The following is a 25110-nucleotide window of genomic DNA, read 5'->3' on the forward strand; positions in this document are numbered from 1 at the left end:
ACCTGAGGTTGGAGGTAATTGCATTTTGTGACAAGCGTCGTCTGTGACTGTGTTGTTGTCCCTGACTCTGTGGGACTTGAACTGCAGGGATGAGTCAGCACGCGGGCCCGAGGGCCGAGTCGACTCACCACCGACTCTACGAGTTCGCGAAAGCTGCACTCACCAGGATCTTCGTGCATCCTTACGCCACGGTCTGTTTCTTCTGCCCTAGAAATCTCAGTCTCTCTCTTCACAGGCACAGTTTTGTGTTTGTATAATTGAGTGATATTTGTGGTGGTGGTTTTCAAGGTGTGTGAATTGTATTGCGGTGGAGGAGTTGATGCAGAGAAATGGGACGAAGCTCAAATTGGCCATTACATTGGAATTGGTATGGTTTCGTGTGTTTTCTGTGTATATATTTGTACAATGGCTGAGTTAAAAATGGTGGTGCTTGTTGTTGCAATGGGTAGATGGTTCATCATCTGGAATAAGCCAAAGAAGAGAAGCATGGGAGAGCCAGAGGAAGGCTTACACTGCTGACTTTTTTGAGCTTGACCCTTGCATGGTCAGACTCTCTTTCTTTACTCTTACACTCTTACTGCATTGTTTGTCTTTGTTGTTTTTGCTTCCTTTATTTGAAGATTTAGAATCAGGTGGCTTTATTCTAGCATGAATTGGGTGTCTTTGTTGGTGTTACTCTTCGTTGGTGTTCAATTTCGTTATTTGTCTAATAACTGTCGTAGTGGAGGCCTTCAGAGGAATTGGTTTGCATGAAAAGATAACGATTTTGGGAACTGGTGATATAAGATATCATTTCTATAGCTTTAAAGCAATTGTCCTCATGAGCCATATGGTTGAGCAACTCATGCATCTTATGACTCACTTTGGCGGACAATTTAACCAATGTAACTCCATGAATTATTTAGCAGTGCCTTTAAGAAGTTTCCATGAAATGTGAAAGTAAAGATTTTGTTGTCGTTTGAAACCCAAAATTGTCACTAGCCAGATACGAAGTGTGCTGACTTAAATTATTGATTTCTCTCCTTTGGTTCTGTAGTTACTCTTGATTTCGCACAGACTGTTTTTCCATAAACTAACAATTGAAATTTTGTCGTAGTTGGTACTGTGCAATTTCAGTCACAAGTTTCAACTGTATCTGATGACTGTTGTTCGTTGACATTTATCCAGGACTCAACTGATATGAAATATAGCTCTAGATGAGAAATTTATATATATGGGTTGAAAATTTTGGCTGCTTTAAGTTGCTTTGGATAATTTTCTGTCTTTTCAGTCCTGCATTATTTGACAGTGGATTGCTTTGATAGGAAGATGTAGAGATACATCTGAAAGATCAGACAAACCCGGCAGATTTAGTTTGCTGCTTGAAGAATTTGCAGGTTTCTAATATATTTCTCTAAAGATTTTATTTTTCTTTTCTTTTAATGGTCGTGTGCTTGTTTATTCTTTAGTTTTAATGATACTTAAGAATTGCATGTTCCGAATCTTAAAAGCATTTTCACTTGCAGCTGTGTTTTGAAACTGAGGAGAGAGCAAGGAAACTATTGTTTAATGTATCATCCTTATTGAAGCCGGGGGGTTATTTTTTTGGTATTACTCCTGACTCATCTACAATATGGTATGGAATATGCTTGCAAAAGACCTGTTGTTTAATTTGTTATTTTATATCTTAAATTTATTTGGTTAAATTTGAACATTTGTTGAATTGTTTTGATATACATGGCCCTCTTATATGTGAAACATCAAAATAGTTCTAATTCAGCCTTGGGGCAGGGAAATAGTTATTGCTAGATTATTTGACATTATGTTTTCATACAGGGCAAAGTACCAGAAGAATGTTGAAGCATACCACAATAGAAGCAGTGGCATGAAACCGAACATTGTTCCCAACTGCATTAGATCAGAGAACTACATGATCACCTTTGAAGTTGAGGACGAGAAGTACGTATAAGTTTGAGATATTAAACATGTATCTCTTAGCTTTTGTTTTCTTGGATGATTTTGGGTGCTCAATCTTTTTTCCTCAATGAATATACTTCAAACTTTCAGGTTCCCGTTATTTGGAAAGAAATACCAGCTGAAATTTGCTAATGACATCTCTCCCGAAATTCATTGCTTGGTTCATTTCCCGAGCTTCATCAGGTTTAGTTTTGTTTCTGTTATAATTTTGCTTTCAAACTTTGATTCTGGTTGTAGGTTGTTATATTTCTTAGTGTGGCATACATAGTACTTTCTGGCATTACAAGATTCCCTCTTTTTTAAAGCTTCACACATGGAGGTTCCATATTTTAAGATGGTTTTCTGACTGATGCTTCTTCGTTGGTTTGAAATTAATTAACCATTATCATGCCTCTTAAGTGAATGGATATTTGAAAATTTAAAATTTACGCCAGAGTAGGAATGGTATGTTTGACTATCAAGTGAATATGGGTTTCAACCATAGCACCATTTAACCAACTCCTTTGCTTCGTGGCACACACATGCTCTCTTTGATTGGTTGTCTTTTACTTCTTTAATGCCTTAATGGTGATTTTCAATTGATCTTGATTATCCGTTTCTTTCGTAAGTAATTCAGGTTAGCCAGAGAAGCTGGTCTGGAGTATGTGGAGATTCAAAACTTAACAGAATTTTATGATGACAACAGGTTTTGATTTCTTGTTTTCTTGTTAAATTTTTCACAAGCATGTCTCCAGTGTATTTTTCAAGAAGAAAAAAAAATCCTGTGAATAAAACCTTAAAACCATAGTTATTATTTTCTATTCATTTTGCATAAGTTTGTTTAAACTTATCTGGCTGATTTTTCTTCTTTCCTATTTCACTTTTCTCTGTAAGAGCACAATTTGCAGGCATGATAATGAATTTTGGTCCAAACCTTGTGGATCCTAGAGGAAGGCTTCTTCCTCGATCATATGATGTGTTAGGTAATGCATTTGTTTCCATTTGTTTCTACAATGTTGTCTTTTGCAACTTGCTCTATGTATAGTTTCCCATTTGTTGGGCATTTTCCTTTTGCAGGTCTGTACACCACATTTATATTTCAAAAGCCAGACCCTGATGTTGCTCCCCCGCTTACGACACCATTGCTGCATGATGTAACTTACATTCAGGATGAGGCAAGTATTTGAAAATTTGCTAAAATTACATTGAAATTGGGCGTACGAAGCATGACTAGTCTCCTAGTCACTGAAAAATCCACAATTTTAATCCTAATAATCAACTTGTTTTAAGGTAGATTTGATATTAATAGTTATGATGGAAACCTCGTATTGTGGTGCTCTTCAGTGCTTTTTTCTTTCCTTCCTTTCTATATTACTTTTATATCTGTGCTTTCTTGGCCTGAATTTCCTTCCTTTCTATACTACTCTAATTTTATTTTTTCTGATTTTCTTTTGATACTGTAGAGAGAGTGGCAAGTGCCAGTGACGACTGTCTGGAGAGATGATGAAAAGAGCGTACCGGTAGAGCCGCCTCCTGGCCTGGGCAAGATTAGTGAACAAAAAGGGATTTTGGGTCCCGGCCCTGCTGAGTTGCGTTTTTCTGAGGCACTTTGACCTGGTGGTCGATGGAGGCAAGAAGAATGTGGATGGAAAAGACTGATTTTTAACAAAGTTGAAACAGTAGTGTGGCATGTTCATTAATTTCCTGGGTGGACTCTGTTTTTAGTACTTAGATGATTCTCTTTATTCTCATGTAATGCAGGCTTTTGAATTTGACAAGACTTTGTATGCTACTAGGTTAAAGCAAATGCAATGATTAATGATTAAATGATTAAATGATTTGAACTTCAACGTTGCTAAATTCCTCTTTTGTTCCCACCCTCACTAGAAAAACTTTTATGAAATGGGAATAGCACTACTTTGCTATTCTCAACCAATCACGGACGGCCATGTGGAAAATTATCATGCGTGGCATGTCGTGATTGGTCGGGGATAGCAAAAGAGTGTTATCCCCGTTTCACACAAGTGTTTCTCCCTCACTGGCCCGAGCTTTCAAGTCCTTATTATGTGTTAACTGATTTCATAATTTGGGAGCGTAAAAGATTTGGGGGTGGTTGGGCTTCAACAATATTATACGGAGAAAGAAAAGAAAAACAGTTATCGTTTGAAAAATTTAAAAATTTAAAAAACAAAAGGAAAAATATTGATTTGCACGCCCAGTGGGACTCGAACCCACAATCGCCTGATTAGAAGTCAGACGCCTTATCCATTAGGCCATGGGCGCTTGTTGTTAATCCTTTCTTGGAAATATCATTTTATTTTAGATTTGTGTAGAAATTCACCTTGTCGATTGAGCGGTTAAATATTTGTGTATTTTTCAACATTTTTATAAGAATAAATAGATATATAGAAGAAGATGACGAGGATGGCCGTTGGTCTACCTCTCGCTTGCGTGCTGGTTTTGCATGCTGCTTTGCATGGTGAACACTTGTTGAGCTGTGGCACGGACCGCTTAGCTCATCGCCATGTGCTTGCGTAAGTACATGATGTCATTTCTGGATTAGATGAAGGCTCCAATCCAATCCTTTCATTTTTAAAAAAAATTTTTTTTTTTTTTTTTTTTTTTGTTATAGTACATAATCAACCAAAAAGAAAAGGGAGATTCACTATTATACTCAATATAGGAGCCCAAATTATAAAAATACCTATAAGAAATAGATTTTAGAAACACACCCAAAGCCCATTTACAACATAACAAAAAGGCTTTTAACTTCTTTTAAATTACAAAACTGTCATTGATTTCTTAAAACAACCTCAACCCCAAAATCTCATAAAAAAATCCCCAAACACTCAATAGGGCATCAAAGTAATTTCATAATCAAAATTAAATTCAATAGGACTAGCTCTCATTTTTTGAGTTTTTTTTTTGGGTTTGTTTATAGAAATTAAACGGTGTATGATTTATCTATATTATTAGTGTTAAGAATTAGTATATGACTAAATATCTCAAAAGAAAAGGGTCTCTCACTAAAATAAAATTTTTATTGAGTCTATCCATAATATGACACTTTAATGCTTTATTGGCATATTTATTTAATTAAAATGGATAAAGTAAGAAGTTGGTGAATTTAGGAATATAGAAAGAGTCGTAAGAAATTAGAATTCGATCAACTATTCTCTTCCTAATTGATTCAATTTCTAGTTTGATGTTCTTTCTAAATAAAAATTTATTTCTGGTTTGATGTTATTCAATTACATATTTTAAAGTGAAATTGAAATGGTTTTTTAATTCCTTATACACACGTGGAAGAAGTCGGAAATTGGAATAATTTGTTTTCTTCTTATACCTATTCTTTATAAGTTAAAAAGCCAATAAATATACTGGATACAAATTTATTAATAAAATTTGAACATCTAACTTAAAATCAATCAATAGTGGACGAAGAGGTTCAACCTGACAATGGATAACACTCACAGGTCTCAACAGTCACTAATCCCATATATATATTTTTAAATTACAAGCAGGAGGGGGGTTTCCCACATACACACTACAAGAATCCCATAAAGATTAAATTTAAAACCACTAATCTACGTTCTAATAACATTTTTCACTAGATTAGACCCCGTTGATGTCACTAATCTTATGTTAGGTGGGCTACATATCTGATAAAACTATGCTCCACTGTCCTTTGATTAAGCCATTAAGCATTTGATTCACAAGGAGACAAAGTGTTAAATGCCAAAACTCCGGCTAACAGTGCGTGTGGGGCAAAGAGTCTAACAAAGCTGCAAAAGCCGTTCAAGGAAAGAAGAATTTTGTTATAAACAAAAAAAAAGAAGAATTTTGTCCTACAAATACATAAACCTGCAATTCATATACACTAATTCCACTGTTTTAGGACTGCAATCATTCTTAATCCTTTTTAAATCAACGTCAAAATTAATTATTATGTAATGTAATAATTATTTAAAAAAAATCATTAGACAACAAACCAGATATCTCTCATATACAGTGTACACGTATGCTACCCGCCAACGCCACCTGTCTCCTTCTACCTCAGGAAGTTTCCCATTTAGTTTTCTATCTCTCTCTCTCTCTCTAGTTCTTGTGTGCTTAATGAAAGACATACCACCTTCAAATAACTCAACAAGAGAAACAGTGACAGGCTTTTATATTTTCAGTTTTATTTTTTTTGGTGAGTGTAATTAATTGAGCATCAAGAATGAAGGGTTCTTCACCAAAAGGAGGAAGCAACAATTATGATTACTCTTTCAAGATTTTGTTGGCTGGTGATTGTGGTGTTGGAAAGAGCAGTCTTCTGCTCAGCTTCATCTCCAACTTTGTACAAGACCTGTCTCCCACCATTGGTATTTCTTCTTCTTTTATATTCTTTGAATGCCCTTTTTTTTTTCCTCTCCCAAGATTTTCATTTCATGGTAAAGTCCTGTGAAGTGCTCATGTTCTGTATCATTCTGTTGCAAATTAAGTACATGTTGGTTTCTTTATATTGGTGGCAATGACATGCATTGTTTTGATAGTTTTAGTAGATTAGTTTTGATTTGTCTACTTTTCTTGAAATTTTTTGTTCTGAGGGGTGAGGGAGGGAAGAGATTACAAAGGTTTTCTTGTATTTTTCATGATGCAATATGCAAAATCTGTGACTACAATTGGGGTGTTCATATATGTAGGTAGACTAATTGGTGACTAAGTTAAGAGCATAGGAAATTATTCTGCAATTTCAAGGAAAATTGTAAAACTTTTTACTTTCTTGTAATTTTCTGATGTAGTTAGTTTTAGTGCTGATATGCTTTAACAACCATTTCAAGGTGTGGATTTCAAGATCAAACAGCTTTTAGTTGGTGGGAAGAGATTGAAGCTTACAATATGGGACACAGGTATTCATTAATTGCCCTCATTGGTTTTTTCACTGAATGCTAAATTGTTGATTTTACATAGCTTTTAAGCTTCTTTTTTTCTTTTGCAGCTGGACAGGAGAGGTTTGGAACTGTTATAAGCTCTTACTACAGAGGTGCACATGGAATTATTCTTGGTACGTAATTGCATTAACGAAAATAACTCTTCCGAAAAAATCTTAATCTTTTGTTTCTGTTCGTGGGCTTAGTTTATAATAATTTTTTCTCTAGCAATAGAGCTTATTTGTGGTGGAAAAAATCTGACTGATTTGTCATTTGATTTCAACCTTAGTGTATGACGTGACACGGCGAGAAACCTTTACAAATTTGTCGAATATCTGGGCAAAGGAAGTAGAGATGTACTCCACAAATCCTGAGTGTATCAAAATTCTAGTTGGGAATAAAGTTGACAGGGTATATCTTAAACGTTACATACTTCCTTTGTTTTAATGTATTCTGAGTTTTCATGTTCTTCAAAGATGCTGGGGATATCTCATTCCTATGTTGTTTAACACTTTCCAGGAAAACGAGAGGGCTGTAAGTAGAGAAGAGGGAATGGCTCTTGCACAGGAGCATAAATGTCTGTTTCTTGAATGTAGTGCTAAAACTAGAGAAAATGTTCAACAATGTTTCAGAGATCTCACATTGAAGGTATATATTCTGTCTGCAACATGTATTAATAGCTTCTTATGACCTAATGTTTGAACAGATTATGCTTCAAGGCTTTCATCTGATTATGCTTAAATCCTAATGTTTGAACAGATGCTGGAGGTGCCAAGTTTACTGGAAAGTGGATCTGTAGATGTGAAGAGGCAAATTTTGAAGCAGAAACAAGAAGACCAGATGCCTTGCAGTGGTAATTGCTGCTCTCAATGAAAATGTTAGAAAACGACAGTACAAGAATTGGTGTAACAACAGTTCGGCGGCCTATGCTCTTCAGAGAGCTTTTCTAAAGAAATTGTCATCACTTCCATTACAATTTAGCAACTATGGGTTCAGAAACAGTCCTGGTTGTTTCTAAGTTGAATTTAGCTTACTCAGAAGGTGTTAAGAGTTTGCTTAGGGTATTTTGAAAAATACACACTACAGGTACTGGTTGGATAAACAATATAAACAGTGGCCCTGTATGACTGTATCCATAAATCTCTGTAAATTACAAAAAATGTACAGGAACTGCATAAATACAGAAAATGGCTTCGATGGACACACAAAAAGTGGTATTTTGCATCCTTAATTGAGTCTTTGGTGTTTTTCTTCAGTTCTGTATTCATTCATAGTCCAGCATTACTTTACTTGTGCTTCAATGGTCTGCTATTATGGTAAATGTTTTTTTTATAAAGTTTTTGTTGATGAAAAACGAAATTTATTAATATCAAAGCAAATTACAATTAAATGGTACAAAAGAATATCCATCAAAACAAAACAATCTTACAACAGAACACCCTCAGGTATCAGTAAAAATCCCACAGAAATAGCACCAAAACTTATACACAATCCCTATCTAACAAATGGTCCCAGACTTCCTTTGCACCCATACCCCCACCATAATTCTAAATTATATACATCCGAGGATATCTGAGACATGAGCACCATCTCCTTAGAAACAAGCATTGAGGAGAAGCTTTTCAATCTGCCAATCAAACCATGCTTTGTGTGAGCTTCTTAGAGGTTTGTGAATGCATTCCACTTGTGAAGCAAAAAACCTCAACTTGCAGTTGTCTTGCATTTTTCATAGCCTTAGAGCCTTTTCTGTTTTGGTTCTTCCTTTAGCAACACGGTTGAAGCATGAAGTTTGCCTGAGAATCTGAAATATTCAACTGAATATGGCCGATGACAACGGTGGCCTTGCAAACATATCAAAGATTTGATTAATGTGAAACTAAGCTCCTTTTAATCACCAATATCTCCACAGGAACAGCCACCATGTCTAAAATGATGGAACCGATTCAAGTCTCTTTCAATTATCTCCTGTCCGTAGATTCTAGATATTAACTTGGTGGCCGTGTGACAATCTCCACAGATTCGAACGTTCTTCGTCACACGAAGAACTACTCCAGGACTAGTATTGAGAAGTCCAAAGGCAATGGCAAGCTTTTCACTGTGGGTTGTAACTTTCTCCCCCTCACTAACATCATGCAGAACAAAGCTAGTGTCAGGTACAACTCATAAATTTCCTTTGCTTGAGGGTGAGATGTATCTCCACCAAGAAACAGATGGGCTTTCCCATTGACCTCTATCCAACTGCATCCAGGATTCTTCTTCATGCCTTGAGATTTTAAAAGCGCTCTCAAATTGTCCACCACCTTCCACATGCCAGCGTCAGCATATATATTTGATAGCAGGACATAGTTGCCACTGTTGTCGGGTTCCAAGATGAATAGCTTTCTGGCTGCAATTTCGGCAATTTCCAAATTGTGGTGCTTTCCACAAGCCGATAACAATGCAACCCAAATGCTTGGCCCTGCTTGCATTGGCATTTTACTCACAAGATCTATTGCTTCCACCACGCGCCCTGCATGACCAAATAGATCAACAACACAAGCATAATGTTCAACTCTGGGTTCGACAGAGTGTACTGTCTTCATGTAATCAAAGTATTTTAGGCCAACATCAACGAGCCCCCCCGAATGGCTGCATCCAGATAACAATCCTGTGAATGTTACGTTATCAGGTTGAACCCCGGCTCTGATCATGTCCTCAAAAGTGGATACAGCTTCTGATCCACGTCCATGGGAGGCATAAGCTGTTATCATAGTATTCCATGCCACTAAATTATTTTCAGTTTGACGTACTCTTTCGAAACACTGACGAGCATCAGAAAGGCTCCCGCATTTAGCATACATTGCCAGGAGCGCTGTCTGTGTGGAAGTATTAGAGTCCAAACCAATCCTGCTAGCAAAATTGTGAATTTGTCTCCAACGCTCAAGGGCGGCTGAATGCGCACATGCAGGAAGACCACTAAAGCTACATGGTCTATGTGCACACAACAGATACCCAAAAAACAAAGAAAATTTAAAAGCTGCATTGCATTTTTAGACCTTCCTAGATGACCTCCACCGGCTTTCACCGGCGTGTGCAATGTTGATAGCAGCAACTCTTACATAAAAGAATAAAAGAAAAATAAGCAGAAGTTATTCAAGATGATTTTGGGTTTCTTTGTTTTCGCTTTCGTTAACTTTGTTTTCGCTTGTTGGGCTTTAGTCTCAACAGTGAACAAATAACCCATCTAAAGACCATATAGAAGTTGGATATGGGAAGTTGATGGTGGGTTGCGATAGGCCCAAATTAAATGTTATAATTAATAATGGGCTCGTTCAAGGCATAAAATATTATTTTATAAAAAAAAATCCATAACTGATAAGACTACTTTTTATTGCCAAATAAAAACTAACAATTAATCACAAACTCCTACGCAATTAGGATACGGAAAGCTATAATTCATTAAGAGAGAGACAGAGGTTAATGGTTTTTTTCCCCACTCTAATACAACAAGTACTGTATTCACTTCTGAAAATATGTAATTCAATAAGGATTGTGTTTTCTTGAAAACTTAAACTTCTCAAACTCCAAATTTTCTAGCTCCCTAGATTTCCTTTTTTTTTTTTTTTTTTTCCAATTAAATAATATAGGGGAAATCTTCCTCCCTTATTGCTTAGACTATCGCTTGTATTAAAAAAGAAATTTTAATTTTAAAAATTTTAAAAATAAATAACTTAGGGGAATGATAATAGGGAGTTTCACTAAAATACCCAACACCCAAAACACTTTATAAACATACCCAAAACCCATCATTACACACTCTCAAAACCCATTTATAAACACACCCAAAAACTATACAATTGTTGATTGTGGGTGTGTTTCTATGTTTAAATAGTGTTTGGGTATTTTTATAAATATCTAATGATGGTACCTACTGTAATTAATTAGGACCATATGTACTACAGTTACTTCAAAAGGCTATATTGAGTTGGGGAACGATCAAAACCTAGCTTAATTAGGACAAGTAATCAGAAATATGCATCAACTTTAATTCCTAACCGCATAGGGTTTAAAGACGTTGGATTAAAATCCTAGAACATATCTATTTGACCTCTTGTATTCCTATATAAATTGGAGGGCCTAATGAGCAATTGAGGACATAAATCATAACATCATCCGTTCCCTACAATTAAACTCCAACATTTCACATACTTTTTTTTTTTTTTTTTTGAGATTACATTCACATACTTTGTTGAAGAGAATGAAGAGAATGAGGCACAATTACTACAACAACGAGAACAAGAAGCATAAGAAGCCAGAGTTGAACTTGATGACAGACGCCCTACCCAAGGAAATTCTTATCGACATCCTTTTGAGACTGTCCGTAAATTCGATTTGTTGCATCAAATGCGTATCCAAGGCCTTCTTAAAGACGGTTGTCGACCCCTTTTTTGCCACATTGCACATCCAACGTCGTTTTCTTACTACCACCATTGAACTTCCTCAACTAGTTCTTCACACTAAGTATCCCTTTCATGGTCAAACGATGCACCTATTAAAATACGATGGTAACGAATTATTGACAAAGAGCAAACAAGCAATTGTTTTCCAATTTTAGATGCAGACAGCTTGTGTATATGCACAATTTTGTTTTCTGCAACTTGCTTGGCTTTATTGGCCACGGTGATGATTATAAGAATGGAAACCCATGCTTGTTGCTAAATCCTTTCAAGGGAGAAGTTCTAATGCTCCCAACAATGAGCTACATACTTCAAGTTTTAGCCAACACTATCTCCCGACAAGATTCTTACGGCATGGGATTTGATAATATAACCAACACCTACAAGATTTTTCGTGTTTCCTACCTCATACGTACAAAAGGGCCAACTAACGACCGAAGTGCTTGTATTGGGGACAAACTCATGGCGGGAGTTACCCTTAGTTCCTCCCTGCTATCTAACCCCCAAGTCGGCATCTGCACTTGGGGGATATGCATTGGTTGGTTGATGGAGATGATAACGACTTACTTTCCTCGTCTGTACATATACTTTCTTTTGACTTCAAGAAAGAGGAGTTCTATTGGACTCCTCATCCCGTTGCCTTAGAAAAAAACCCGGGTCTCTGGAATTTTCTTCACTTGCATAATTTTAGGGGATCTTTGGCCTTAGTGGATTTTTCTTCGTCAAAAGATACATTTATGAAGATATGGGGATTGAAAAATACTTATGATAACAAAGAATGGATGCTAAAGTACAAAATAGATATGGAACAATATCTTCTTCCTCTTCGTCTTGGGAAGCTTAGATTTATAATCTCAATTCTGTAGTAGGTGCATTTTCGTTAGTAATTAGGATGACCGTATCTGTAGTAGCTACATTCTCCACTCCCGGAAGTTGTTGAAACGCATCCACACGCGCTTGGTACCTCGAGTACAAATGTGTTACATTGCATATGTCACTTTGTTCATGCCACATTCTAGAAACTGGTGGAATAGGATGATCTGGAGACGAATGAACCTACAAACAAGAATTCATTCAAATACGCATTGCATATAAAATTAAACTATGTAGCCTAAACAAATAAATTCATGCCTGAACATAGTGATCATCGTCAACAAAACCAATAGCAATCTCACGTAGCTTGGTTTCGCTTGGTTGAATTGAGAAATGAAGAAATGTACGGCATTGACGCATGCTTAGAAGAATTAAAACCACATTATAACATGTGGCAATAATATGCCCCATATCAGGCATGGTCATCCAATAAAAGAATTGTGCAAATCCATTATCAAAATAATTTAGCGCTCGCTCAATCTCGTTGTACCGTTTATGTTCCCGAATACAATTATTAAAAACAAAGACATATCATGTAGTTACTGCAACAAATCCTTGTGTACCCTACGCCATTCATTATGACCAAATCTCATTGCCATAGCTATGGTTCTATATCCACAGTTACCATCCGGAAAAACTTCAGTCTGGTTAGTGATATAAACATACGCAACAGAGAATGTCATATTAATATATGTCACCCCCACAATTTGCAATAGTGGGAAACGATACCTATTAGTCTTATAGGTACAATCCATGATAAGTATATGTGGAAATGCACACAAAATCTCAATATTAATATGGTGTGTCCAAAATAAGTCAGTTACAATATCACCAGATGTTCTATGCCACTGAATATAATTGTGTTCGGATAACTTAGTAAGAAATTGTTGCATTTGGGTTCTACCAGCAAATTCTTTGGTTATATTTCGGATCCTAGCATTATATATTGTCTTCATAGTTGAAACATTCATTGCATCTCTATCCTTCAGGGTGACCAAAATATCTCTAGGTTTCACCAAACTTTTAGACATATCCACCAACAAGGCATTCTCCTCTTGAGAAAGTCGCCCCACAAATGAAAGACCTTGAAGATACTCTGAAATAGGATGGTTGTGTACTCCACAAACCACTTCCAACTTCCAATCATCCCCATCATCAATATTGACACATTTTAACAAGAATGAGCATCCACATTTCTTGGTACCAGTGTCCCTAGCACATTTTTTCATATCACTATTTGCATCCGACCTTATATCAGTTGTCTCACTAGACTTGCAAGATTTATAGTTACCGCTCCTCTCACAAGCAAGTATTACTCGAGGTTTTCTCTTTCCCTCACCTTCATAATCAGACCTTTTAATTACAATGACAATATTATTCATTTTTCCTCGTGCACAAGCCCATCTAAGTAATGCATCTCTACCATTAAATATCTACACATAAAACTCATGTTATTTAAAGAGAAAATTTGAAGCAGTAATGCCACATTAATGATACTAAAAATGATTTCAAACAAAAAAAAAAAACTCAAAATAATTACCGAATAAGTTGTGAATTGATCACTATAGTCCATTACACATTATGTTCCCACATTGTTGCCTTCAGTAGGGGCGTCACCTTATTTTTGTCCCTTCAATGGAAGTAAGATCAAAATAGCGGTGGCATTCCACCGAATTTACCTATCGCGTTCGGTACTGTTGTGCTGAACGCAACCAACGGCCAACCCTAAACCCTAAACTTGCAAAATGCCAAAAAATAAACTCATACCTCATTTGAAGCCTCTCTAACTTCAATCTCACCCTTCATGAATAAATACAAAATATTTTTTCACCAATATAAACGTATAGAGGTAATTATAGTTTTTTTATATATTATATATATATATTTAAATTATAGGCAACTCCATAATCCATTTGAGTTGAGTTTTGTTTTTTATTCAGAGGCTTTTGGTGTATGAACCTCGGGGGAGGTTGACAGTTCAGGATGCCATTGGACACCCTTATTTCACTGATTTAGATCTAGATATGCTGTGAGCATAACTCGTTTAGCACTCCGAACAAGCCCTAAATATGGTTCTGCCTCGTGAATGATTTACTGACATCAAGATTTTACACTCTTGTATAATTGTATTACTTAGGGATGGAATGAGATTGGACATTGTTTTTCTTTAATCAAAATAACTATGTAAAAATGGTCTGAGTTCGAAGCCCGAGGATCAAGATCCGACTCAGGGTTTAAGCCTAAGGCCTAGGCCAAGATCTTGGGGTAATTTGGGGTTTCAGTCCGGTCAAATCCACCTTCAGCTGCTGTTTCTAGCCCCAAAACAAGATTTTGATTTTATCAAATAGAGTATCACAACACAGGTACTGTTTCTTCGTAAATCTTTCCCATTTAATTTTTTTTAATTTTAATTTTTTCGATATGCCCCTTCTGTATTTTTGGCCTTATAGATGATGAGCAAAATAACTGGGCTGGTAATAGCATTTCCACATAAAAATCATTGTAGATCTCCCAATCCATGCATCACGCAAAACCAAGGGCCAGAGCCTTCATTCTTTCAAGTCCAGACTTCCAATTTCAGTTGATAAAAAAACACATATGGCTACAAAACAATATGCTACAAAGGTTGTGATTCTATACACGTTACTATTCAGCATGCATCTCATTTTGAAATTTTGAATTCACTCTCAACGCCTTCTTTGCTAAGTTGCGGATATCTTCCCTACTGGATTCGACTGATATTCGTACAATCTCGTTCAGCCCTCCACTGGATATGAAATCTCTTGCATTGTCCTCTGCATGAATAATAGATAATAGAATTACTGCCTTACTAGTTTATGATCTGAAAGGTAAATAGGTTCAGTCATCATCCTAAGCATCAAAATTTCTATACCTAGAAAGTGCAGCATCTGACCAAATTGTATACGAATTTGTAACACCCGTCACGGTTTTTCTGCTGCTTGTGTTTTACTAGTTGAATTATTCTTTAAAACTTTCAAAAACTTGAGGAGTGTAATGTAATCACTATTGGTTGTCTAATTGATTTGAAATATGTAAAACTCCCCTGTCAAAAATGCTCAAGTCCAGCCAGTGGGATTATTACCATTTTGTGCTAAATGGCAGAGAGCAAGCTCCATATGGCGTTGTGTTGAAGTTGAGGTACTCTTGCAGTTGCCAATCAACCTTAGTTGTTTATGATCTGAAAGGTAAATAGGTTCAGTCGTCATCCTAAGCATCAAAATTTCTTAAACTAGAAAGTGCAGCATCTGACCAAATTGTATACGAATTTGTAACACCCATCACAGTTTTTCTATACTATTTATATATTAAAAATAGAGATTCCCTATTATACCCAATATAGGAGCCCAAATTATTATTATTTTTTTATATATAAAAATCGATATGAAATGGACTTTATAAACACATTCAAAGCGCATTTACAACATAACAAAAAAGCTTTTAACTTTTTTTAAATTACAAACTGCCATTGATTTCTTAAAATAAACCCTACCCTACCCCAACCCAAAAACCTAATAAAAAAGCCCAAAAAACATTCAACAGGGCATCAAAGTAATTTAATAATCAAAATTAAATTTAATTGGTCCAGTTGTCATTTTTTGGATTTTTTTTTTTTTTTTGGGTTTGTATATAGAAATTAAATGGTGTATGGTTTATCTATAATATTAGTGCTAAGAATGGGCATATGGCTAAATATCTCTAATAAAAAAGGGATGCGTCCAGCGCATATGTGCCACGTGTCAAAACAATTCATTTTCAAAAAGAAGGAAAAAGAATATAGCCTAGTGGCAGTACTATTTCTTTAAAAAATTCAAAAAGAATCCAGAATAGCCGGGCGGCACTATTTATATATGTATATAAAGACATGCAAATCGTCTTTGCGCCGCATGTCAAACAAGTACTATTTTTGTTTAAAAATTTGAAAAAAAAAAAAAAAAAGAGTATAGCCGACCGGCTATACTATTTTTAAAGACAATTATGGAAAAACTGAGTATAGCGCGTGGCTATACGATTTTTTTCAAAAAATTCAAAAAAGAATCTAGTATAGCCAGGCGGCTATTCTTCTGTAATTGTTTATATATTAAATAATAATTAAAATATAATTACTAATTAAAGTGATTCAAAAAGCTAAGATATTAATTAATTATTAAACGTGAATGTGCTAGAATCTTTATACAGGTTCTAACTCTGGAAAAGTGAAAAAATGAAAAAGGGACAATAGATACTTGAGTAATGGCCTAATAGTAATGGATAGGGCTCTTGGGCTATGGAGAAATATAATTAGGAAACCAAAATGATTTCACAAAAGACTTAGTAAATAGAAATCAATTATTTTGTGGACTTTTTCTATAATTTTGTATATTAAATAATAATTAAAATATAATTACTAATTAAATTTATTCAAAAAGGATAATATATTACTTAATTACATATATCCAAATTAAAGAAGTAGGCCAAAAAACAAAAGTAAAGTAACTAATTGCATATTTTTTATTTTATTTTTAAGAGTAGAGCCGTTCGGCTATACTATTTATATATAAAAAATGGACGTGCCCAATGCGTTACTGCCACGTGTCAAGACAGTTTTTTTTCATAAATAAAAAAATAAAAAAAAAAGTAAAACGCGTATAGCCGCTATTTCTTTAAAAAAATTCAAATCAAATGTAGTATAGCCGTGCGGCTATACGTTTAATAAAAAATTTATATATATATATTATTTTATTCTATAATATGTGAGAATTATGTGTATAATACGTGAATTTTGTGTCTTATTGAATTTTTTGTAAAAAAAATACGTGTATTCAATATGATAAATACATGTGTACGTGTATAATACCTTATTAGACGTGAAAGTGCTAAAATATTTATTGGATAATAACTCTGGAAAAGTAAAAAAATCAAAAAGGGGCAATAGATACTCGAGTAATGGCCTTATAGTAATGGATAGGGCTCTTGGGCTATGGAGAAATTTAATAAAGACACCCAAACGATTACACAAAAGACTTAGTAAATAGAAATCAATTATTTTGTGGACTTCTTCTAATTTTTTATATTAAAACAAGGCCATATGACTAAATCGTGTAAGCTGCCGGCTTTGATTTATATTGGTCAATGATGTTTGTTGTGTGTTTTGACAAAAACAGATATAAAAAGAACGTTTCTTGTGGTACTAAAAGTATTACTATACCCGCATTATTAAGAAGAGCTTGATATGATCACCGATTGATACCAATTTCCAGCTGTTTCGTTCCTAATTCTGATTATGCTTCAATCCCAATGTTTGAACAGATGCTGGAGGTGCCAAGTTTACTGGAAAGTGGATCTGTAGATGTGAAGAGACAAATTTTGAAGCAGAAACAAGAAGACATGATGCCTTGCAGTAGTAATTGCTGCTCTCAATGAAAATGTTTGAAAACGACAGTACAAGAATTGGTGTAACGACAGTTCGGCAGACTATGCTCTTCAGAGAGCGTTTCTAAAGCAATTATCATCACTTCCATTACAATTTTAGCAACTATGCGTTCAGAAACAGTCCTGGTTGTTTCTAAGTTGAATTTATCTTACAACAGAACATCCTCAGCTATCAGTAAAAATCCCACAGAAATAGCACCAAAACTTATACACAATCCCTGTCTAACAAATGGTCCCAGACTTCCTTTGCACCCATACCTCCACCAGCATTCTAAATTATATACATCCGAGGATATGTGAGACGTGAGCACCATCTCCTTGGAAACAAGCATTGAGAAAAAGCTTTTCAATCTGCCAATCAATCCATGCTTTGAGTGAGCTTCTTAGAGCTTTGTGAATGCATTCCACTTGTAAAGCAAAAATCCTCAACTTGCAGTGGTTGTCTTGCATATTTCATAGCCTTAGAACTCTTTCTGTTTTGGTTCTTCCTTTAGCGACACAGTTGAAGCAGGAAGTTTGCCTAGAATCTGAAATATTCAACTGAATATGGCTGATGACAACAGTGGCCTTGCAAACATATCACAGATTTGATAAAAGTGAAACTAAGCTCCTTTTAATCACCAATAATCTCCACAGGAACAGCAACCATCTCTAAAATGATGGAACCGATTCAAGTCTCTGACAATGATCTCCCGTCCGTAGATTCTAGATATTAACTTGGTGGCCGTGTGACAATCTCCACAGATTCGAAGGTTCTTCGTCACACGAAGAACTACTCCAGGACTAGTATTGAGAAGTCCAAAGGCAATGGCAAGCTTTTCACTGTGGGTTGTAAGGTTATGTTCTTTCTCCTCCTCACTAACATCATGCAGAACAAAGCTAGTGTCAGGTACATAACCGGCTGCCTTAATCTTATTCGGTAACTCCTCCAATAAAACCTCATAAATTTCCTTTGCTTGAGGGTGAGATGTATCTCCACCAAGAAACAGATGGGCTTTCCCATTGACCTCTATCCAACTGCATCCAGGATTCTTCTTCATGCCTTTAGATTTTAAAAGCGCTCTCAAATCGTCCACCTCCTTCCACATGCCGGCGTCAGCATATATATTTGATAGCAGGACATAGTTGCCACTGTTGTCTGGTTCCAAGATGAATAGCTTTCTAGCTGCAATTTCAGCAATTTCCAAATTGTGGTGGTTTCGACAAGCCGATAACAATGCACCCCAAATGCTTGGCCCTGCTTGCATTGGCATTTTACTCACAAGATCTATTGCTTCCACCAAGCGCCCTGTACGACCCAATAGATCAACAACACAAGCATAATGTTCCACTCTGGGTTCGATAGAGTATATTGTCTTCATACAATTAAAGTATTTCAGGCCAACGTCAACGAGCCCCGAATGGCTGCATCCAGATAACAATCCTGTGAATGTTATGTTATCAGGTTGAAGCCCAGCTCCGATCATGTCCTCAAAAGTAGATACAGCTTCTGATCCACGTCCATGGGAGGCATAAGCTGTTATCATAGTATTCCATGCAACTAAACTATTTTCAGTTTGATGTACTCTTTCGAAACACTGACGAGCATCAGAAAGGCTCCCGCATTTAGCATACATTGCCAGGAGCGCTGTCTGTATGGAAGTATTTGAGTCCAAACCAATTCTGCTAGCAAAATTGTGAATTTGTCTCCCACGCTCAAGGGCAGCTGAATGTGCACATGCAGGAAGAACACTCATTATAGTCACCCAGTTGGGCTTAACCTCTGAATCTTTTCTCAACATCTCATCAAATAAAACCAATGCTTGCTCAGCAAGCCCATTTTGAGTGTATCCTGATATCATAGCAGTCCAAGACACAATGTTTTTGCACAGCATTCGTCTAAACAAATCCTCAGCAAAACAAATCTCTCCATCTTTCATGTGCCCCGCAATCAATGCATTCCAAGAAGAAACGTCTCTTACAGTCATTTTATCGAACAAACTACGAGCATCGCTCATTTCACCACATTTCACGTACATATCAATCAAAGAAGTCCCAACATACATATCAGACTCCAACCCAATTCTCAAGCTCAGACTATGAACACATTTTCCTAACCAAATGCTCGACAAGTTAGCACAACACTTAAGAACAAAAGGGTACGTAAAGTTATCACCTTTAAGGCCTAAACGATGCATTTGACCATAAATTTCCATCGTTTTCTCAGAGTAGCCATACAGAGTATATGCCCGAATAATCGAATTATACAAAAGTGTAGATGGGTTATTTACTCTATGAAAGATATTAACCGCTGAGTCAAGATCATCTGAGCTTGCATACATTGCAACCATCTTGGCCCCAAGGAACGCATTAGGTTCGAGCCCACGCAGAGCCATCTGGGCATGGACTTGTTGGCCTAGTTTCAACAAGTTCTGGCCAGTCAATGACTGAAAAATTGGTGCATAGAATGAAATGCAATTTGGGTCTTGTACTAGCAGTGATTTTAGAAGTGTACGCGTACGCATTGTTGCGTACAGTGAGAGCAATGGAGCACTGCATTTGGGTAGTGAAGAATATGAGCGTTACGTTTATTTGAGCAAAGCAAATGAACCCTCTATTTTTTTAAATAAATAGTATAGCAGTGCGGCTACACATGGGTCCTTTTTTAATTTTTTTAATAAATCGTATAGCCGCACGGCTGTACTTCGTTCTTTTAAATTTTTTTGAATTAATAGTATAGCCGCGCGGCTGTACTTGGGCCCCTTTTTTATATACTTGGGTCCTTTTTTTAATTTTTTTAATAAATATTATAGCCGATCGGCTGTACTGTAGGTCCTTTTTAAATTTTTTTTTTCATTAAATAGTATAGCCGATCGGCTATGCATTGGGTCTTTTTCATTTTTCATTTTTAAAAAATAGTATAGCCGGTCCTTTTTTAAATTCTTTTAAAACTTAGTATAGCCGTGCGGCTATATGTGTTTTTAATTATATATATATTTTTAAAAATAAATAGTATAGCCGCGCGGCTAGACCGATGTCTTTTTTTTTTTAAATAATTTTTCTTAATAAATAGTATAGCCGCACGGCAATACTTGGGTTGTTTTTATAAAAATTTGTTTTTAATAAATAGTATAGCTGCGACTATACTCATGTTAAACTTCATGGCGCATGGAAAGGCTGAAACCGATTGTGGGATTTCTCAAGGTATGAATCTTTGATTCTTTGAATCCCTAAAATTGGTCTATTTATGTTGGGGAAAATTGGGCCTGGGCAAGCCCTTAAGACTATTTAAATATCTTACGGCTCAAAGTCTGACCCGATTCGAACTTAGACTTTTGGGTCTAACCTTATTTTTCATTTTTTATTTTTAGTACAAGTGATAGTTTAAACTATAGGAGAGTTTCTCACGCATATTATCACGGTGACATGGGGTTCAAATTTGAGACCACTAGTATGCAAATCCAAACCCTTTTTAGCTGGGCTAGAGACCATGTTGGCTTATTTTTCAAATCTCTAGTTACAAAGCAAAATATAAAGTTTTTTTTAAGAAAAATAATAATAATCTAAAAAAAACATGGTTAGAAGACAAATGGGTCTTCGGAAAGTAGAGAATTGAGAGCATTAGAAAACAGGATGTAGAGTCTTTAGCCAGAGTAGATCAAAACAAGGCCATATGACTAAATCGTCCAACCTGCCGGCTTTGATTTATATTGGTCACTAATGTTTGTTGTGTGTTTTGACAAAAACAGACATAAAAAGAACGTTTCTTGTGGTACTAAAAGTATTACTATACCTGCATTATTAAGAAGAGCTTGATATCACCGATTGATACCAATTCCCAGCTGTTTCCATTCCTAATTCCTGGTTTGTTTTCTTCCCTCTCCCTTTAATATGACGAGAAGCTTCACCCTTCTAAGCCACCCTTGTTATTTATATATATAAGCTACATGATCTATTTGCACACACCAGAGACCCAAAAAAACAGAGAAAATTTAAAAGCTGCATTGCATTCAGGCTTTCCAGTATGGCCTCCACCGGCTACCACCGGCGTTTGATTGCATGCGCAATTTTGATAGCAGCAGCTCTTGTTGCTCAAGCCAATGCCATTCACATTTATCTAGAATGGAATGTCACCCTTGACAGCACAATCAAGCCTGTGTCCCAAGATCAACCTGTAAGAACCTTTGGCTTTGTAGTTAACTAGTTCATGGAAGTTTGATTTGCTAATGCTTGTTCTTAATTTGCTTGAGCAGGTGATCGCCATTAATGGATTGTTCCCCGGGCCACTTATCAACACCACGACGAATGATTTTGTTCATGTCAACGTCTTCAACAACATGGATGAGCCTCTGCTCTTTACTTGGTATGCAAACAAGCAATTTTGGATAGAACATATGTTGGTCTACAAAATCCGTTTTAATAAACTAGGAGAAAATGGTGTTGGTGATGCAGGAATGGGATACAGCAAAGGCTAAATTCATGGCAAGATGGGGTTTCTGGAACAAACTGCCCGATTCAACCCGGTACAAACTGGACTTATGTCTTCCAGACCAAAGACCAGATTGGCAGCTTCTTCTACTTCCCTTCCATCAACTTCCACAAGGCTGCGGGAGGATTTGGACCTATTCGTGTCATCAACCGCAACGTCATTGCCGTCCCCTTCCCCAAACCAGAAGCCGAATTTGATCTCCTTATCGGTGACTGGTTTTATGACAGCTACAAGGTCTTTCACTTTAAATTTTATTCATGAAAAACATCAATTTGCTTCATATTTTTTTCTTTTTTTGGTGGTTGACACTTTTCTTTTTGGGCATGGAATTGGAACAGAGTACTAGAGGAATGATGATCACCCATCTTGGGGCTTACTACACTTTCCCAGATATCATTTTGATGAATGGCAAAGGCCCTTTGGGTAACCCCATGTCAAAAGCATATGAATCCTTCAATGTCACACAAGGTACATTGAGTTGAGTGGGATAAAATATCTTATAATCGTCGACGAATTATATTATCAATTACTGAGTTCAAATCTCATAGACGACAGACAATTAATGACGGCATGATATTTGTTATGCAGGGAAGACTTACAGGTTGAGAATATCAAATGTGGGGAATGCATTAAGTTTCAATTTCAGGATTCAGAACCATCAAATGGTGTTGGTTGAAACAGAAGGATCTTACACTGATCAGATTACTTTGGATTCTCTAGATGTGCATGTTGGCCAATCATACTCAGTTCTTGTCACAGCAAATCAAAATGCAGCTGATTATTACATGGTGGCATCTTCCAAATTGGTCAACACCTCTGATTTTACCAGCCTTGTGGGCATAGGGGTCTTACACTACTCCAATTCAGTCTCACAAGTTAGTGGGCCCCTGCCAGATGGGCCTGACCCTTTTGATCTTGATTTTTCAGTCAATCAAGCCAAATCTATTAGGTAATATAAAACAAAGTTGATCAGCTTAAACATCTGCTACACACAATCAGCTTGCTATAAATTTTCAAAAACCACACTCTAATTTTTATCAAACACATTCTAATTTTCATCAAACACATTCTAATGTTCCCATTTAATTTTTCTTCATCATAAGCAGATGGAACTTGACTGCAGGAGCTGCAAGGCCTAACCCACAAGGGACATTCAATGTGTCAAACGTGACCCTATCCCAAACCTTCATCCTCCAAAGCTCAATTGCTGACCTTTATGACCAAATACCACGTTATGTTGTCAACAATGTGTCCTATAGCACTCCGGAAACTCCATTGAAGCTTGCAGATTACTATGTCAATGGCACCGGCGTGTACCAGCTTGACGCTTTCCCTGTTCGATCTGTCAATGCCAATGCTGCGTATGAAGTGTCTGTGGTGACTGGAATTCACAAAGGGTGGATAGAAATTGTGTTAAAAAACAATTTGAATGCGATGGATTCCTGGCATTTGGATGGTTTCGGATTTTATGTTGTGGGGTAAGCATCAACATTATGGCACATATGTTACATCAAACAGTCAATATGTCATTTAGATTAACAATCTGACAACATTACATATGTCACCGATGTACAGATTTGGGATTGGAGATTGGACAGCGAAATCACGTGACACGTACAACCTCTATGACCCTGTGGTGAGATCAACAGTTCAAGTGTACCCTGGAGGATGGAGTGCAGTGTATGCATTCCTTGACAACCCAGGAATGTGGAACTTGAGATCACAATTGCTGAAGCACTGGTACCTAGGACAAGAACTCTATGTGAGAGTTCATGATCCTGATCCTAACCCTGCTAAGGAGCGCCCACCACCTGAAAACCTCCTTCTATGTGGTTAGTGCATTGGATTTCATGATTAATTAAGCACTTTTGTTTCTTAAACATAATTAATTCAAAATTCTAATTAATCGTTGATCTTATTGCTTCTTTTTGCAATTGCAGGAATATTTTCCGATTCTCCTCCTCCAGCTCCAGCTCCAGCTTCTGCTCCACCTCCACCTCCGGCTCTGGCTCCACCGTCATCATGGAACTAACCTTAAATATATATAGCTGCATGATGAGTACATAAAATAATGCCCAAATATTTATGTACAAATATAAATTACCACATGTAAACCTACAAATTATTTATTTTTATTTTTTTGGTCTGAACCACGAGGTGGTCCTGGATAGGCCCCAACTATGGGTGGCACCTTTAAGCCTTAACCACAACCCAGACTAATCCCCGCTCACACCGGGTCGGCCCGTAAGGGATAAAGTGCTGGCCAAAGTGGTGACTCCGTACAAGAGCAGGGATCGAACCTCTGACCTCTCTTAAGGAATGAGAGTGCCGAACCACTCACACCAACCACCTTAGTTAAATTATTATTTTTTGGGCCGCATTGTACTCCAACGATGAACTTAATTCATTCGTTTTGTTTGTGTAAGTTTCTGTGGTTGCATGTTGGTAGGTTTTTATGGCATTGTTCCATTAATAATAAGCAAAGCTAACCACATAACTTCAAATTGAACTTCACTTCTCTTTTTGCCCTTTTATTTTATTTTTTTCCTAGCCAGGGATGAAGGTGGATTGGAATATTAATTAATACTTTCTGTTTTTGATAAAAGGGTAGCTATTATTTTGGTCCAACATATATTTTCTTTGACAATTGTCCCCCAAATGATTGAAGTTGACCTCAAATATAATATGCTCCTACCTTGTGCAAATCACAGTTTGACACATGTAAAAATAATTCATGAAAAACACAAAAAAAGAAAAATATCTACACATATCAAACTGTGATTGACAAGAAAGTAGGAATTCCCTACTTCCAGGAAATGATGCAAGTATTTTCCACTCATATATATAGGGCAGGAAATAAAGTTAATAAACATGCAAAAAAAAAATATTAAAAAAAGAAAACAAAAAATTAATCGATATAACATATGATGCACAATGCAAATGTCACACACTCATCGTGATACAAAAATCAAATAGAGATGAAAAGGAACATAACATTTCGTCCCGTACACGTTGGATTAATATAGACATTTTAAAATAAAATAAAATAAAA

The 25110-nt window shown here is 36.3% G+C and overlaps 4 protein-coding genes, 1 long non-coding RNA gene, 1 other non-coding gene and 2 pseudogenes across 6 annotated transcripts; 3 read left to right on the top strand and 5 right to left on the bottom strand.

Annotated features, from left to right (window-relative positions):
• Nucleotides 1–51: 51 nt before the first annotated feature.
• Nucleotides 52–3785, top strand: LOC110765505 (S-adenosyl-L-methionine-dependent methyltransferases superfamily protein). Its single transcript, XM_088249002.1, has 11 exons — nt 52–191; nt 289–367; nt 450–544; nt 1305–1376; nt 1506–1615; nt 1816–1938; nt 2047–2139; nt 2573–2641; nt 2830–2918; nt 3013–3114; nt 3403–3785. Exons 1-11 carry the CDS (start codon nt 90–92, stop codon nt 3546–3548), a joined length of 1080 nt encoding a protein of 359 aa, XP_088105128.1. The 5' UTR covers nt 52–89; the 3' UTR covers nt 3549–3785.
• A 360-nt stretch (nt 3786–4145) lies between these two features.
• On the bottom strand, nt 4146–4218 carry TRNAR-UCU (transfer RNA arginine (anticodon UCU)). Its single transcript has one exon. It is a non-coding gene; the product is annotated as a tRNA-Arg (tRNA).
• A 1774-nt stretch (nt 4219–5992) lies between these two features.
• LOC110765525 (ras-related protein RABC2a-like) lies at nt 5993–8106 on the top strand. Its single transcript, XM_021968667.2, has 6 exons — nt 5993–6302; nt 6762–6830; nt 6920–6985; nt 7141–7262; nt 7371–7499; nt 7611–8106. Exons 1-6 carry the CDS (start codon nt 6158–6160, stop codon nt 7722–7724), a joined length of 645 nt encoding a protein of 214 aa, XP_021824359.2. The 5' UTR covers nt 5993–6157; the 3' UTR covers nt 7725–8106.
• Nucleotides 8107–8738: 632 nt separating this feature from the next.
• LOC148296960 (pentatricopeptide repeat-containing protein At1g20230 pseudogene) lies at nt 8739–10074 on the bottom strand (annotated as a pseudogene).
• A 2059-nt stretch (nt 10075–12133) lies between these two features.
• On the bottom strand, nt 12134–13733 carry LOC110765526 (uncharacterized). The gene is made up of 4 exons (XM_088248682.1): nt 13701–13733; nt 12985–13593; nt 12724–12804; nt 12134–12343 (listed from the first exon to the last, which is right to left on the bottom strand). Exons 1-4 carry the CDS (start codon nt 13731–13733, stop codon nt 12134–12136), a joined length of 933 nt encoding a protein of 310 aa, XP_088104808.1.
• Nucleotides 13734–14643: 910 nt separating this feature from the next.
• LOC110765539 (uncharacterized) lies at nt 14644–15344 on the bottom strand. Its single transcript, XR_002528049.2, has 2 exons — nt 15264–15344; nt 14644–14955 (listed from the first exon to the last, which is right to left on the bottom strand). It is a non-coding gene; the product is annotated as an uncharacterized LOC110765539 (long non-coding RNA).
• A 2209-nt stretch (nt 15345–17553) lies between these two features.
• On the bottom strand, nt 17554–20155 carry LOC110765497 (pentatricopeptide repeat-containing protein CRR2, chloroplastic pseudogene; annotated as a pseudogene).
• A 1361-nt stretch (nt 20156–21516) lies between these two features.
• On the top strand, nt 21517–24577 carry LOC110765527 (monocopper oxidase-like protein SKU5). Its single transcript, XM_021968669.2, has 8 exons — nt 21517–21743; nt 21823–21932; nt 22022–22292; nt 22397–22526; nt 22647–23007; nt 23165–23536; nt 23634–23890; nt 23999–24577. Exons 1-8 carry the CDS (start codon nt 21594–21596, stop codon nt 24088–24090), a joined length of 1743 nt encoding a protein of 580 aa, XP_021824361.2. The 5' UTR covers nt 21517–21593; the 3' UTR covers nt 24091–24577.
• The last annotated feature ends 533 nt before the right edge of the window (nt 24578–25110 follow it).

The sequence above is a fragment of the Prunus avium genome, chromosome 2, assembly GCF_965620075.1.
Source record: "Prunus avium chromosome 2, drPruAviu1.hap1.1, whole genome shotgun sequence".
NCBI classification, from domain to species: domain Eukaryota; kingdom Viridiplantae; phylum Streptophyta; class Magnoliopsida; order Rosales; family Rosaceae; genus Prunus; species Prunus avium.